Here is a 14,514-nt window from a genome sequence, read left to right on the forward strand (position 1 = left end):
GTGCATCACTGGTGTAAGTCTTCCCACTCCTGCTTCCTAGGTGACGGATGGAAGGGTGTGCGGCCCCCCATCAAATGGGACAGGACTGGGGCTCGACGGCTACCGTGCCTCCCATCGGGTGGGTGGGCCTGTGCCAAAGGGAAGGCCCTGGGGCCCCGACAGCCTCCCCCCAGGCCGCACCGGCCGCACCGCATCCGCCGCCGCCTGCGGTTCTCTCCGACTGTCCCAGGCCCTCCAGGGGCCTAGCTGGGTCCACGGAAACCACCAGGCTCCGGGACAGACAGACGCCAGCTGAGTCCTGGTCACCTGACTCCCGGGATGGGCCAGGGCAAACCGGCCGAGCCCCCCGTGCCCCAGCCCCTCACCGGTAACCGAGCACCGCCACGTACCCTCCAGCCTTCCGTGCAGGTTAAGGCAGACGGTGTGTGTGCAGCCCCCGGTAGCGCCGGCACCCCCGGCAGCATCTCCCGTGAGGGCTCCGAAGCCAAGCCCTGGGCTCGGGGGCTGGCTGCGCGAGGACACCACGCACGCTGACGAGGAGGGTGACCCCGTTCACTCCTCTGGACGGCCGTCTTTCCCTCGGCTGGCCTGACCAGCCCCTAGCTGCCTACACCCCACCCCACCCCACCCAGGGAGAACGTGCACCAGGGGTGGGGCTGGCGGGGAGGGGCAAGTTCCTGGACTGGGCCCCGCCCACAAGAGGAGCCAAATCCTCGCTGCCTGGGGCCCCCTCACTTCCTCCTCCAGCTTTAGGAATTCTGTGTGTGCCGGAAGGGGCCCTCACTGTCTGTCCCGTCAGCGTTCCGGGGACGCTCCCAGCGACAGCTGCTGCGTCTGGGCTAGGGCCCCGGGCAGGCTGCTGCTCACACCGGCCTCCAAGAGGGGCTCAGCACGGCTCTTACAGACACGGGCCGTGGGGCCCAGAAAGGTCCCGCAGCTGGCAGCAGGCCCTGAGGGCAACGCGGCTTCTCTCCGGAGCCCTTGGCTGTCCCCCACACTGTCTTCCTGCAGGCTCTCCCTGTGAGGCTGGGGCAGCACGCACTTCCAGCGGGTGCAGGGCCGAGACCGTGAGCGCTGCAGAGCACCGCCCAGGGCGGATGCGCCCTGCACGGCCCGCCGGGCGCTGTGGCCCGGCCTCCTTGCGGCCTGCTGAGCCCAGCCCTCGCTCCACCCCCACTTGGCGCCCCTGTCCCAGGCCCGCTGGGGCTCGGCACGTGCACCCCCGCTCCAGCCAGTGCTCCTGCTCGGGCCTCTCCTTGCAGGCAGCCCCCGCTGCCCAGGACGCGCACCCTCATTCCCTCAGGCCCCTGCTCGTGTCAGCTGGCCAGGAGGGCACTCGGTCTGCTGGCCTCCGCGCCCGCAGGGCCCAGACCAGGGCCCGGCACGGGAAGGCGCGCAGGAAGCGTGTGCTGAGCGGACCTGTCTGTGCACGCGCAGCAAGGCCGGCGGGTGGCAGGGTGCACTCGAGCCGAGCTCCCGCTCTGCCCGGCGCCGGGACGAGTCGCCTGACGGCTGAGCCTCCCTCTGCTGCCCAGAGCTCCTGGGCTGGGCCCTGATCGGAGCAGCATGTGCTCAGCACCGATCCGTGGCAGCAAGAGAAGGCCCAGGAGCTGAGGCGAGCCGAGAGGGCTCGAGTGAGGCTCCGTGCTCTCCGGGCCGGGCTCCTGAAGGCACGGCCCTGCGCCCCAGCAGGGGAGGGGGCTCGAGAAACCCCGCTGCAAGACCACTGCGTGGGGTGTAACTCACACCTGCGAGCTCCAAGTCATTCCACAGCCTGGTCACCGTTACTTACCCGCTAAGGGTTCCCCTAGACCCCTCTCACAGCGAAGACACACTGTGAACCAGCCACCACTTAGTGCACCTAGCGAGGGACCGTTTAGAGACCAAGGACCCAGAGGTAAGAACAGGTCCTTCCTGGAGACGGGAACTGGACTAGGGCTGCCACGACAGCCGGGGACACACTAGCACAGTGAGAGCCCGTGCGCCTGGAAGTCCTCCCGAGCCCCACGGGCACTGTTTTCCCGACCCCAGGCCCTGCCTGCCGCCCGCCCCACTGCCCTCCGGGCTCGTCCGGGGGGGCCCTCGCTTTGCTGCCCCGGGGCACCCGGCCTCTCCTGCCTGCATTCCTGTTAACTGTGCACCCCCACCCGGCGTCTCCCTGCACACCGCGCTTGGGCCGCTGCTGCGGGCAGCAGCGCTTCTGACCACAAGCAGCAGGCTGCACCGGAGCCCGCGGTCGCCGGCTGCCGCGTGATTCTGGGCAAACTGCTAAACCTGAGAGTTAGCCACGCCCCACCCCCAAAATCCAGGGGTGACACTGCACAAGGCTTTCGAGGGAGCTCTGCAACAACAAAAAATACACTGAGGGTACCTCGTCTACAGTGAAAGGCTACCAGGGGGGAAGCAGCGGGCCTTCACTGAGCGCTACTAAACAAACCAAGACGCTAAACATGCAGCCCCCGCCACGCTCCCCCAGGGCTCAGCAAACGCTTGCGAAGGAGGAAGGCAGGCAGGGTTTGGGAAGGCGATTTTGTGCCCCCAGAGCCGAGGGAAGCAAACCCCCCGCCCCCCGCCCCGGGCAGCTGAGGCCGGGCTGCGGGAGAAGGCCAATGCTGGCGCCCGAGCCCCGGGTGAGAGAGGCACCCTGGGCAGTGCGGGACGGCAGCGCGTCCGCGGTAGGTACAGGTCGGCCAGGGAGACAAGACGCGCGAGCACGTCCGTACTAGCACGTGATGGACGTGCCGCAGGGCCCACGGCAGCCAGATGGCTCAGCCTCTCTCGCAGACCCACTGTAGGTTGTTGCCTCCTCAGTTCCCACTTCCCCGGCGTGTCTGATGGAGACGCCTTGCGCCTTCTGGGCATGTCTCCCTTTGCCGCTCACAGATGAAAACCGCCTTCACACCTTCCCGGTCCCATCTCCCCCCCTGCCTGGTCTGCCCTAGCTCCCTTGTGCTGGTCACTCCTCACGGAAAGTCGTTCGACAAACTGGCATCCTCTACAAAACCTTCTGAAGCTGTTGTCTACCACCTATTATTACTCCCCACTAGCGTCTTGGTCCAGGCCTCTGAGCTACCACTCCCAGACTGCTGCTGCAGGAGCCGGCGAGCCCCCGCGGGCGCCCTTCCGCTCTCCCAGCCTCTCCGCTCCGATGCTAGAGCCGTGTTAAAGCACAGCCCCGACCCTCCATCCGAAGCCGTGTAACTGGCCTTCCCTTCCTGCGTGCTAAACTCTACCTAAGTGAGCAGGGCTCCCACGCCTCCTGACCGGCACCCTCCCTGGCCACCGCTCTGGCTGCAGCTCCAGCCCAAGTGGGCCCGTGGGTCCCCAACCCCGACTCGCCACAGGCCCTCTGGCCTCTGTGCAGCCCGTTCTTTTCCTGGCCCCGCCCTCCCCCAGCCTCCCCTGCGGGGTCTTCCTGGGGCCTCCACGGCTGAGGACTTCCCCCGGGCGGCCCGCCGGGAGCTGGCATGGACCTCGTCAGAGGCCGGCGCTGCTGGTGCGCATCTCCATGTCTCCCCCGCCGCGGGCTGCGGCGGGGCTTAGAGGCAGGGCCAGCTCTCCTTCACCTCTGTCTGCAGTGCCTGACACGTGCCGGCCCACTGGAGCCCGCAACAGGTGTTGTTTGGGACTGACACTCCTAGCGAAAAGTTTTATTGCTCTTGCCGTGGCCAGTGCGGCTCAGCTGTTGGAGTTTGCCCTGCAAACCAAAAGGTTGTGGGTTCAATTCCCAATCAGGACACATGGCTAGGTTGTAGGTTCAGTCCCCTGACGGGGCTCGTGCAGGAGGCAAGTGATTGATGTTTCTCTCTCACATCAATGTTTCTCTTTCTCTCTCCCCCTTCCTTCCCCCTCTCTAAAATCAGTAAGTATGTCGTCAGGTGAGAATTAAGAAAAACAATTTACTGCTCTTAATGAAAGACCTAACACAGGCCTCCTTACCTTCACACTCTGATGCAGGAAAAAGAGGAGAGTACAGGGCTTTTTCCCACCAGGTCTGTTTTTCTTGACTTCTATTCATTCCTTGTACATCAGTGTTCAATACGGGAAACTGTTCAGATTAAACCAAACACAGAAAAAGTTTACAAACGTCCAGGATCAAGGAAAACTCAAGCGTTAACTATGGACAACACGGCCAGGACTTTTAGACGGACGAGTGTTTTTACGTCCTGGACAAAGCGAGCTGGAAAGGCCACGGCGTTCACGGCACGTACGGGGGTTCCTGAAGCCGCGCCGACACCGGACGCAGAAGGAAGATCCTGGAAGACACGACGGAACTCCTCCAAGGCAAAAACATACGCCAGGAAACCCCCCAACGAGACCCACGTGGAGACCGCGGGAGCGCAGACACACACGGTGCTCTGGAGAAGACTGGGGGGCGGGGGGCCCTGCCACGCGGCTGGGTGGAGGGAGCCCGGGCAGAAGAGGGGGCAGAGGGAAGCTTCACAGGCCGTTGTCAGCCCGGACACGTCCACAGCGGAACTCCGCGTGAGCCTGGTCCTTCCACGGGGGCCAGAAGGCCGCGGAGACCGAAGCCCGACCGACCGTCGGCACTGCCGGGAGTGGGTCCGACCCAGGCCGGACACGGCCCCCGACAGCAGAGGAGGGAAGGGCGTGCGTGGGCGGGAGGCCCACACTCACCGCCTCTTCACGGCCCTGGCAGAGTGGCCGCCGGGCCTGCAAGGGGCCCCACGCCTGGATCCAGGCTCCGTCCTTCGCACGGGACGCTCTCCAGTCTTAGCCAGACACCGCCCACCGGCCTGGGCAGCGGGGCCTGGGCGCCGTGTGGCCCTCGGTCAACAGAGAGCCGCCCTCAGTGACGCAGGAGTGCCCCGGTGAGCAGCAGCTGGGAGATCTGCCGCCAGCTGTGGCCGCCGCGCGCCTGCCGGCGTGCCGGCCTCGGGGCCGCCCTCTTCCATGCCCCCCCCACCCCGGGCCCCACGACAGGCCCCCCAGGCAAGGCCCGGGGCTGGCGTCTCCGCGCCCACTGCCCCTCGCGCCCCCAGCAGACATCCGCTCAGCGCACAGGCCTGCGAGCGCCGCCCACACCTCCGTCCTCTAGCCGACGTTTCCCCGCCGCTCAGGTCTAAAACCGGAACCGGTTCAGCACCTCAGGACCACCAACCCCCGACAGGACTGCGTTCTCCCTCCGAGTGTTTCACGGGTCTGAAATTTGTGACCCAGCGGTAGTGTGTTCTCTGCCCGCCTGCGACCAGGGACACGGAAGCCAAGGCCGACCGGACGACGAAGCTCAGCCGAGTGCCGCCGAGGCCAGCAGCGACGCGAGGCCAGCAGTTAAGGCCAGGTGATCGATGGCACCTGCTCTCCAACGCGCAGCACCACGAGACCTGGCCGGAAAGGCCTCGCCCTCCCCCCCGGGCACGCCTGCTCGGAGGTCAGGCGGTGCTCCGCAGGAGGGGCCCGGCAGGCTCCCAGGGAAGACCCCCCGAGACCACCCACCAGCCCGGGCACTGGGGCCGTGGGGACCTGGAGGACTCAAGTCCCCGTTGGAGAAGGGAGGGGCAGGCGGGGTGCGTGCTCGCCGGGACGCAGCCTGTCTTTGAACCCTGTCTTGCGGCCGTGGGTGCGGGGACGAGGGGACAAGGTCAGGGACACGGCTGGAGGAGGTCAAGGCACCAGTGGGGGGCTGGGTCCGCAGCCCCGGAGAGGAGGCAGGGTGCGTGCAAGGGGAACCCACTGTGGGCTCCTGAGGGGCAGGGACCCCGTCTCACCCGGCCCGGCGCCTCCAGGCACAGAGCCTGGCCCGGCGTGGACGCTCGGCGTCTGCGGGCCGTTAGAGAGCCCCCACCCAGCGCCGGGCCCCGGTCAGCACGCACCGCGGGGCCTCGCCCCCCTGCTCCGACCGAAGGTCAGACCGTGCAGGTTTCGGGTGTTTTCTCTGCAGCCTCCACGTGCGTGTCCGTTCCACCAGCAAGGACTTTGTCCCGTGCGGCACCAAGCACACGCCCACTGCGCAGGCACTATTTTCTCATGCTCCGTCCCCCGAGTTTTTGTTAGAGCGCAATGTTAAATTGGTCTCATACACAGCAGAGTCCAACATCCACAACCCTAAGGAAGTGACCGCGACACGGAGTCCAGGGACCCCCTGACGCTGTCAAGTTCGTCACAGCGCTGGCTCTCCCACCTTGCCGTGTGTTCAATGTACTCACTCAGCTTCTGGTGTGGCTGAGAGGGACGAGAATGAAGGATGCAGGGAAAGGACCACTGGACAGAACACGGCCGTGGACCAGCCACGCACACCTCCGCTGGAGGACCTGTCTCCTGTTCTTGGCCGGCCGGCCGGCGGCCTCCTGGCCGGCTCTCTGCCCTGCAGGCCTCTCGGGGGCCGCGCCTTCCCTGGGGAGCCACCCAGACACCCGGCGGCCTTGGGCCCGCTCCTCCCCGCAGGCTCGGCCCCCCGAGGCCCTCACCCCACGCTGCCCCACCCTTCCCCTGGCACGCAGCCTCACAGGACACAGCACCGGCGACCTGTCTGTCCTAGAAAGCACCCAGACACAGCGGGCTCTTAAGAAACGTCTGGTGAGTGAATGGAACGGTGGGGGGCGGGGGGAAGAGAAGCCATAACCGTCACCGAGGAAGCCTGGCCGTAAGTGTTTTCAGTAACGGTGCAGTCCTCAGTGGTTCTCTAGAAGACGCAACTCGGGTGGAGGGGCCCGCCTGCCACCCTCGCTCGCGGCCTCGCTCTGGCGGAGGGAGGACGGGCGGGGTCCTCCGTGGGCAATGGCTCTCTGCGATGACTCTCCCATGGCCAGTGCTCGGTTACTTGGGGCACAAAAGGAAAAGGCTCCAGTAAGCCTTGCTCTTTGGAAGGGAAGCAAGGGGGTGTCAATGCAGACAGAGCCACCAAGACCCACAGGAGACACCACACCGGCTGTGTGCAGCTCCCCTCCACTGACGGGAAGTGCAAACCAGTGCGAGGAACCCGGGCTCCGCCCCTGCCCCTCAGACTGCGGGCTGGGGCAGGCGCCCCCCCTGGACCTGAGGTCCTCCGTGCCCACAGGGGGGCCTGCTGCAGAAGGGCCCTGGGAGCCCCCAGCAGGACGAGGACGACGCGGCAGCGGGCCGGTGCCCGGCACAGAGGGGCCGGGTGCCACAGCCCCAGGACGGCCCTGCGCCCCCCACTCCTCAGATCCCTCGGACCCCCTGGGGCACGGTCTGCCGGGCCCCACGGCCTCCGCCCCCCGAACTGCAGGTCCCTGCGGGCGGGGCCGCGCCTCTGCTCCTGGTCTGTGCGTCACCTCGAGGGGCACGGAGTCGGCCCTCCGGTGAGTGACAGAACCCGTCTGCCGGGAGCCGTGCACGAGTGGTGCCCGAGGCGCACCCTGCGGGTCCCCGGGAGCCACGAACGACTGCTGGCGGCGGGCACACGGAGGAGGTGCACGCCTCTCGGCCCTCCCTCCTGCTGCCCTCCGCCTGCCGTGCCCGCCGCCTCCGGCCCCCGGGCCCTGCACGTTCCAGAGGCCCTCCTGGGCTCTCACGGGCTCGAAGGGGTCTTCACGGGGTCCCCACAGCACCCTGTGCCGTGCCACCTGCCACGCTGCCTACCTCGTGAACAGTGCAGTGTGAAGGAGGCAGGGATGCATACAACAGGGGGGGGGGCAGCTGTGTCCCATGTGGGCGGCAGCGGGGAGGGGAGGGGAGGGGAGGGGAGAGGGAGGAGGGCTGTGTCCGGGGAGAACGTGGGACCTGGGGGGCCTCGTGGCGTGGACCGGAGGTAGACGTGCCAAGGCGGGTGGCGTGTGCAGAAGGACAGGTGGGAGGAAGGGCCACCACACTCATCTGCTCCGGGTGTCCTGACTCGCAACCACTTCCAACTGTCCCTTTACCCTGCTGTGCCTGGAAAGGCCAGGCACGCTCTATCAAACGTGGCTAAACGTGGGCAGATCAGTGTGCGTTTTCGTTCAACAGGCTACTGCTTTAGTGGTATTTCTAACACAACCAGTGTGACCTCCAGCCACTTCTTAGGAGTGGTCAAAGGGTACAATGACCCCATTCCCATAGCTACCCCTCTCGCCTGCCAGACGGACAGGCCGTGCGCACGGCTTCAGGAGGACGCACTCTGTGCGACTCCAGGTCCACCGCTGTGGGCTCTGGAGAAGCGTGTGGCTGCATTCGGACCGTGGGTCCATCTGCACGTGGACCACCGCGCGTCTCAGAGGCCCACACCCAGACGTGACGGACCTCCACGTCTCGGAGGCAGGCGGGCGGGCGGGCTCGCTGCGGCCCCTGGGGCGCCAAGGCCTTTTCAGGTGAGAGCCGCCTGCTGGTCCGTCAGCTCCAAAGGGTCACGCCTCTACGTCAGGGTTCGCTCTAAGCACGAGACAGGCATGTTAAGACAACGCATAAGAATCTGACACCCTGTGATTTATGTAAAAATGTCTTTTCTCTGCAGCAAATGCCCACTGTCTAGTTCAAATTTATAAATACCAAGTGATTTTAAGTCCTTAGGTAAAACCCTAAGACTGCCAGATTTTAAGACAGTGAAGCTCATTTCCCAACGATGCAACCCCCCCTTTTCCTCGCCTGACGCGGCTGCCCTCGGACTGCAGTCCAAGCAAACCCTTCCGTCAAACCCCATCAGACCCCCGGACACATACCTCCTCCAGCTGTCCAGGAGAAACTGGATCATCTTCATAAGCAGGGAACTGACAACCTGCTTTGCAGCTGCAAAAATTATTAGTTTCTTCTTCACATTGTGTCATTATTTTACAATTTGCTTCTGAGCTTTCCAAGCTGACTTCCAGAGCGTTGTCCGTGCCGCACCGCAGACACTGACTCTGAGCTCCTGCCCCCGGCGGGGCCCCGGCAGACTCCTCCTGGGAGTCCAGTGACGTCTGAGCACTCTTCTCCATCCCGGACTTCTTTAACCTGGGAAGGAACTTCCCGGACTCCAGCTCCGACTTCCCGTAGTAATGGCCTTCTTGCTCTGCGTCTTCCTCCAGCGGCTTGAGGTCTGCCTGTGGGCCTTCGAAGGCATCGCCCTGAGGAGGAACGGGAATGCTCACTTCGTCCTTCTCAGACTCAAACTCCGACTCGCTCCCCCCTCCTGGGGACAGTTCCGAGGCAGAGATCGGGCGGAAGTGAGTCCTCGGAGAGATCCGAATGGCCCGGTACTGCGTCCTGCCCGCGCCACATACCCTGGGGTGCAACGCCTCGCTGTCGGAGTCCGAGCAGAGGATGGACTTCGGCTTGAAACTGGGGCTGAAAGACGCGATCCCTTCGGGCTCGAAAGAGCACTCCACGTGGAGAACCTGTGAGAACGGGTTGTGTAAGTCGAAGGAGGAGAACGGGTATTCAAGCCCAGGGTCTTCCACTTGAAAGTTGCCACAAGGTCCTAGTAAGTCTTCATGGAAGACGAAAGAAAACCCCTTATTCAATCCGTTTTCCCCACTTTTCGGCTGGTCGTCCTGTTCCAGCGACACGACCGGCTTCCACAGCTGCCTGTGGCCGGGAGCGAAGCTGCTGCCCGGGGTCATGAAGACGTCGGTGCCCGCTATGGTCACGACGTCGGAGGCCGAGCACTGCGGCAGGCTCCCGCGAGCGTGGCTGGGGGGCACCACGGCCCACTCCCCGTCGCTGCTGAAGGTCTTCAGTTCTCCGTACACGCCTCCCAGGATGAACGCGGTCTCCTTCTCCTGGGCGGCGTCCCAAGGCCTCGAGGGCGTGGTGTAGTCGCCCCCGTCCACCGTGGAGAGCTCGCCGGCAGCGAAGGCTCTCTTCTCCAGGTTCTCGCCCTGCCCCTCCCACAGGTGGTACTCGGACCTCTGCACGGCCTTGCTCGGCCCCCCGAGGGGCTCCACCGTAGCCTCAGCATCCAAGCAGCAGCAGTAGTCAGTGACATCTGGCGGAAACAACTCGTCGGCGACCCTGTCTGCTTCCGCCACAGCCGCCGGAGTCCCATCCGCCATCTTTGTCCAAATGTCCTTCATGACCCCTGAGCTGTAGCCCTCCCCGCGCGGACTGCCCTCGCGGCACGCTTGCGCCGTTTCAAAGGTTTTGCTCTCTGCTTTTTGCTCCAGCTGAATACCACAGACAGACTCTAGTTTCGATTTTTTTTTGAAAACTAACGTAGGAATTTCTCCTAAAGTTCTACTGTTTTGCCGGCAAGTTTCATCTTGCAAAAAATCTAGAAGTTCTTCATCTACATAATTTGATGAGACTCTAGGAACTCCGTAATTCATATCTTCTGCATTGAACTGCGTGGATTCTTCAAACTGAATACTTAGCGTCTCGTTGTCTGACCGTGTTTCCTCCGAGTGGGACCACGGACTGCAGGTTCTGGTCGAAAGGTTAGAGCAGTGTTCGTTTTCTTCAAAGGCACTATTTCTGGTCCATATCAGCAGCCGGGACTGTGTTTTCCCGAGCACGCTCGCACTGGAGTCTGCATTCTCACCTCCCAAGTTGAGTGTTTCAAAAGAAAACGGTAAAACAGAATTACTGCATTGCACTTCAAACACTGAAAAACAAGAGTTTATACCAGATCCTTCATTAATATCTGAAAAGAGCTCCTGGCTGCCGGCGAGCAGGTGCGGACTGAGGGCCGCGCCGTCTAAGACGGGGGACGGGGGGGCTGGAGACTCGCCCCCGAAACTCTCCCCGTCGGCGTCGCCCGAGCTGGACGAGCAGCACTCCCAGAACCGGGCCAGGTCGCCGAGGTCTTGCAGGAGCAGGCCCTCGGCCCCCGCGGGGCTGGTCGGATCTGTCCATATTGCACGTTCCCCTTGCAACTCCATGCCATCTAACACTATGCAACATTCGGCCTCAAAATCTGTGTTCTCTTTGCTTTTCTGTCGAATCATATTCAAAATCCGACTTTCTCCTTGCATTGTTTCTGAGGCACCAGGATCCAACATGGATTGATCGATATCCACTTCATAGAAGTGGGTTAATTCTGATAGATGAATATCATCCAGGTACTTGCCGTCCTCCGGGAGAGAACAGAACGCGGTCCCAGCGAGGTCGAGCTCCTCGTCGATGACCGCAGGCATCTCCACGAAGTGACCGTCGATGAAAGTGCCCGCCGCGAGGTACGTTCTGTGGCCGTCGCTGCTGCTGATGCGGAGGCCGTGCACCGAGTCAGCCAGCTCGTCCGCCGCCGCTGCCGGGCCGTGCGCGTCCTGCCTGTTGCGGTAGGTGGTCTCCAGCTTGCTCTTCCTGCTCAAAGGGACGAAGTACTCCGCGATCGGCTCGGTGTACCACAGCGGCTCCTCTCGGTACTCCTTGTCGTTTCTGCCGTCCGGGTACAGGCCCCGCCCCTCGGCGCCGTCCGCGTCTCTCCTGCCCGCCTCCTTCAGCGGTCTCTTGGCCCGGCGGCACGGCTGTCTGCCGGAGCCGCCGCCGCTGCTGCTGCCGCTGCCGCCCGCGTGGGTGTTCCTCTCGGCCCTCTCGCCGCCGTGCTTCAGCGCGAACCGGCTCTGCCCGCTCCGCCCTCGCCTGCTGCGGATCTCTCGCGCCTTGTGCCTCACTCGCACGCACCTCACGGCCGGCTTCGCCTCCCCCTGATTCCCGCTGGAGCTGGAGCCCGCCTCGCTGGAGCCAGACGACCACGAGCGAGGGCGGACCTTGCCGTCGGGCTTGTGCCGGACCTGCTTTCTGCACAACGCGGGCTTCTCTTCCGCGGCGCCGTTCCCGGCCTGGCTCTCCCTCTCGTGTCGGCTCCTGCCCGGGGCCTTCTCGTCGCCCCTCTCCCGGCGCGCCTCCCCGTCGCTGTGGCAGCCCTTGGGCGACGGCGTGTCGGTGCTGGCGGGCGGGGCCGCGGACGAGGAGGAGGAGCTGGAGGAGGAGCAGACCTTGGCCTTGTTCCACACGGTCGTGGTCTCCTGCAGGCAGACGGGCTTCTCCGAGAGCGGCGGGAAGGCCTCGTAGTACCTGCAACGCAGCACGGAGAGGTCAGCAGCGGGCCCCGGGGACGCCTGGTGCAGCCACAGCGCGTCACCGACCGGGGCAAGGGGCTCTCTCATGTGAACGGTCAGTGCGTTATTAAGTTTTAAGTAACCAGTAATGCAGTCGAGTGCCCTTCACATTTAAGACGATGCACCAAGCACTCAGGTAAAATTGTAATATTAACAAAATATGTACAATGACAGTTTTTAACTTCAAAGCCTGAATTTTAATTAAGAAGCCATAAGTAAAAACTACAATGTAGTGGAAAAAATGTAATGTTTTGGTTCGGGATATCTGAATTTCACTTCCAGCTCTGCCACTCACTATGCTCATGACTTTAAGCTCATTTTTTACTGCCTCGGTCCACACCTCTCGGCTGCACGGCAGTGCCCCCGCGATGCACCTCGCAAGCTCACCTCGCAAGGTGAGCACCAGGCGTAGGCGTGGGGAGAGGGTGTACAGCGAGGCCGTAAAAACACACCCTCCGGAGCCACGCTTCCTGAATTCGAATCCTGACTGTCCCTTCCTAGCTGGGTGACCTCGGGCATGTGACCGGACCCCTCTGAGCCGCAGCTGCCTGACCTACACAATGGGGGCATCGTTACTGTTCTCTTTCTCAGGAGGCGCTAAGCAGGCCCCCAGAAAACCGGCAGAGAGCACGGCGGTCCCGTGTCCCGTGAGAGGGTGCCAGGGAGCCCGGCGCAGCAGCGGGGCGGCCGCGTGCGCACTGGCCGGGGGCGCGGGGGCACGTGCGGGGCCATGGACACGTGCTCGCGGAACTGGGCCTGGTCAGCCCAGGCGGGGGCTGGCCTCGGAGGGCTGGCAAATAAGGAGAGCGAGTTTCCGTCTGCTAGGAAACTGGCAGCCGCCGAAGATTCCACAGCAACACAGGTTGCCAGGGGGAGAGTCTGCAGTCAGGCTGGCTACCAAGGGGACGGCTGCTCTGAATGCCACCGTCAAGGTCACATGTGAAGTGACCAAAGGCCATGCTCGCCAAGACTCTCCCTCTCGGTGTGTCCCAGGGCCGTCTACCACAAGCACAGGTGCCTCCTGTGTAATCTCAGTGTGCTGGGAATCACCTTAGAAGTGTAAAAGAAACAGGTGAAACCATTTCAGTAAGGTATTTTACTTAACCATCTATAACCACGGTAACATCACTGCAACACGTAATGGAGATGAATAGACCTCAGTGAAACAGTTTACACTCCTGTTCACACTGAGTCTCCGCTCCCCGGTGGGACCCGCACGCGCAGCCCGTCTCAGTGCGAAGCAGGCAACGCCACGGGCTCTGCGGCCCTCGGCTGGCGGCCACTGTGTTTGCTTTACACACACCAGTCAAAGGCCATGTTTTCCCCTCAGGTTTTGGAAGCTCAGGGGATTCAATTGAAACATAATAAAGACGTCTGCTTGCAACGCAGCTGACTTTAATACTAATCACTTGCAAACAAAGAACTAAAAGCACCTTCAGCGAACAAGTTTGGCCAGGCCAAGGACGGGCCCCGCCCCGCCCCGCCCCACCCCCCGAGACACGCCGGTGAGAGCCACCGTGCGTGTTTCAGACGGGGGCCGCACAGACGCCCTCCGTGCAGTGCGCGCGCCCAGGACAGGCCCGTCCCCGCTCCTGTGCGCTCCATCGGCTGGTGCACGGGTGGGTGCTCAGTGAATGACTCCTGACCACAAAACGCGGAACTACACACACTGAGCAGAAGCTGTGCACCACACAGCAGTTATCAGTCTGATGTTAGCGATCACACATTTCGGGACTGAACGCAATCTTACGTACATTTCCACTTGGTCCTTTGCTGTGGGGGACAGTTCTGCCTCTGGAGAGGGGGACCCCTCTAACTTTTTGTGCATCTTCTCTTCTGTTATGGAACAAAAATTCAGAGAGATCTGTCATGTTTTCGAAAGCTTCTCAAGTAACATCAACAGAAATTGTACAAGGTTTTGTGGCTTAAAAAGAACTCCGTAGCAGTGTGTCTTTTTAATGAGACCACTTCTTCCACGAGCCAGCAGGAGCTCCCCGGCCGCACCCCGTGAGCGCCGGGTGAGAGGTGGGGCGCGCCCTCGCGCCTACCGAGTGCTCAGGGGCACTTCACCGAGACCCTGAACACCCCTCCGCCCCGCGCTCTTACTAACTACACCGGGGGAGTGAAAATCTGTTTAGATTCCAAAACTATTTTCCCACAAAATTTTGCACTCATGGGCTTTTACACTGACTCACCTTGACAAATACTACCCCAATATACAAAGAAAATTCTTAATCACAAGTCACACTGTCGCTTAACATCCAGGTGACCGAGGGCCATGTTTTAACCAAAAGAGAATCGAAGGGCTGCACCCTCAGCTGAGCTCATGACACGGCCTGGGGCTGAAAACAAACAAACAAACTAGCTGCGCCCTGATCAGGGCGGTTCTGGGCCTGACGGGCAGCAGCTGAGCTTGAAAAAGATAATCTGAGCATGTAGCTCTTGTTCTAAGGGCTCAGAGAAAAGCTGGAGAAAGAAGCTAGAAGGGTTCATGAGTCAAAACGACTTCACGAGGTTGTCAAGCTTGCCGTCCCCCCAAAGATCCGACAGTCAAGGCGGCAGTGCCTTCTGAGCCTGAGACGGC

At 62.6% G+C, this 14,514-nt stretch overlaps 1 protein-coding gene across 4 annotated transcripts in view; it reads right to left on the minus strand.

The window, feature by feature from the left end:
• KIAA0232 (KIAA0232 ortholog) overlaps positions 1 to 14,514 on the minus strand; it is a 67,040-nt gene that overhangs the window by 5,336 nt on the left and 47,190 nt on the right. For all 4 annotated transcript variants that reach the window (XM_045834628.1, XM_045834629.1, XM_045834632.1 and 1 more), the window contains 3 exons: positions 13,685 to 13,766; positions 8,616 to 11,886; positions 3,940 to 4,048 (listed from right to left, as the gene is read on the minus strand). In XM_045834628.1, coding sequence (XP_045690584.1) covers positions 3,940 to 4,048; positions 8,616 to 11,886; positions 13,685 to 13,766 — 3,462 coding nt within the window. The remainder of the gene's footprint in view (positions 1 to 3,939; positions 4,049 to 8,615; positions 11,887 to 13,684; positions 13,767 to 14,514) is intronic.

This window comes from Phyllostomus hastatus, unplaced genomic scaffold (genome assembly GCF_019186645.2).
Source record: "Phyllostomus hastatus isolate PE091 unplaced genomic scaffold, TTU_PhHast_1.1 phas_contig_196, whole genome shotgun sequence".
NCBI classification, from domain to species: domain Eukaryota; kingdom Metazoa; phylum Chordata; class Mammalia; order Chiroptera; family Phyllostomidae; genus Phyllostomus; species Phyllostomus hastatus.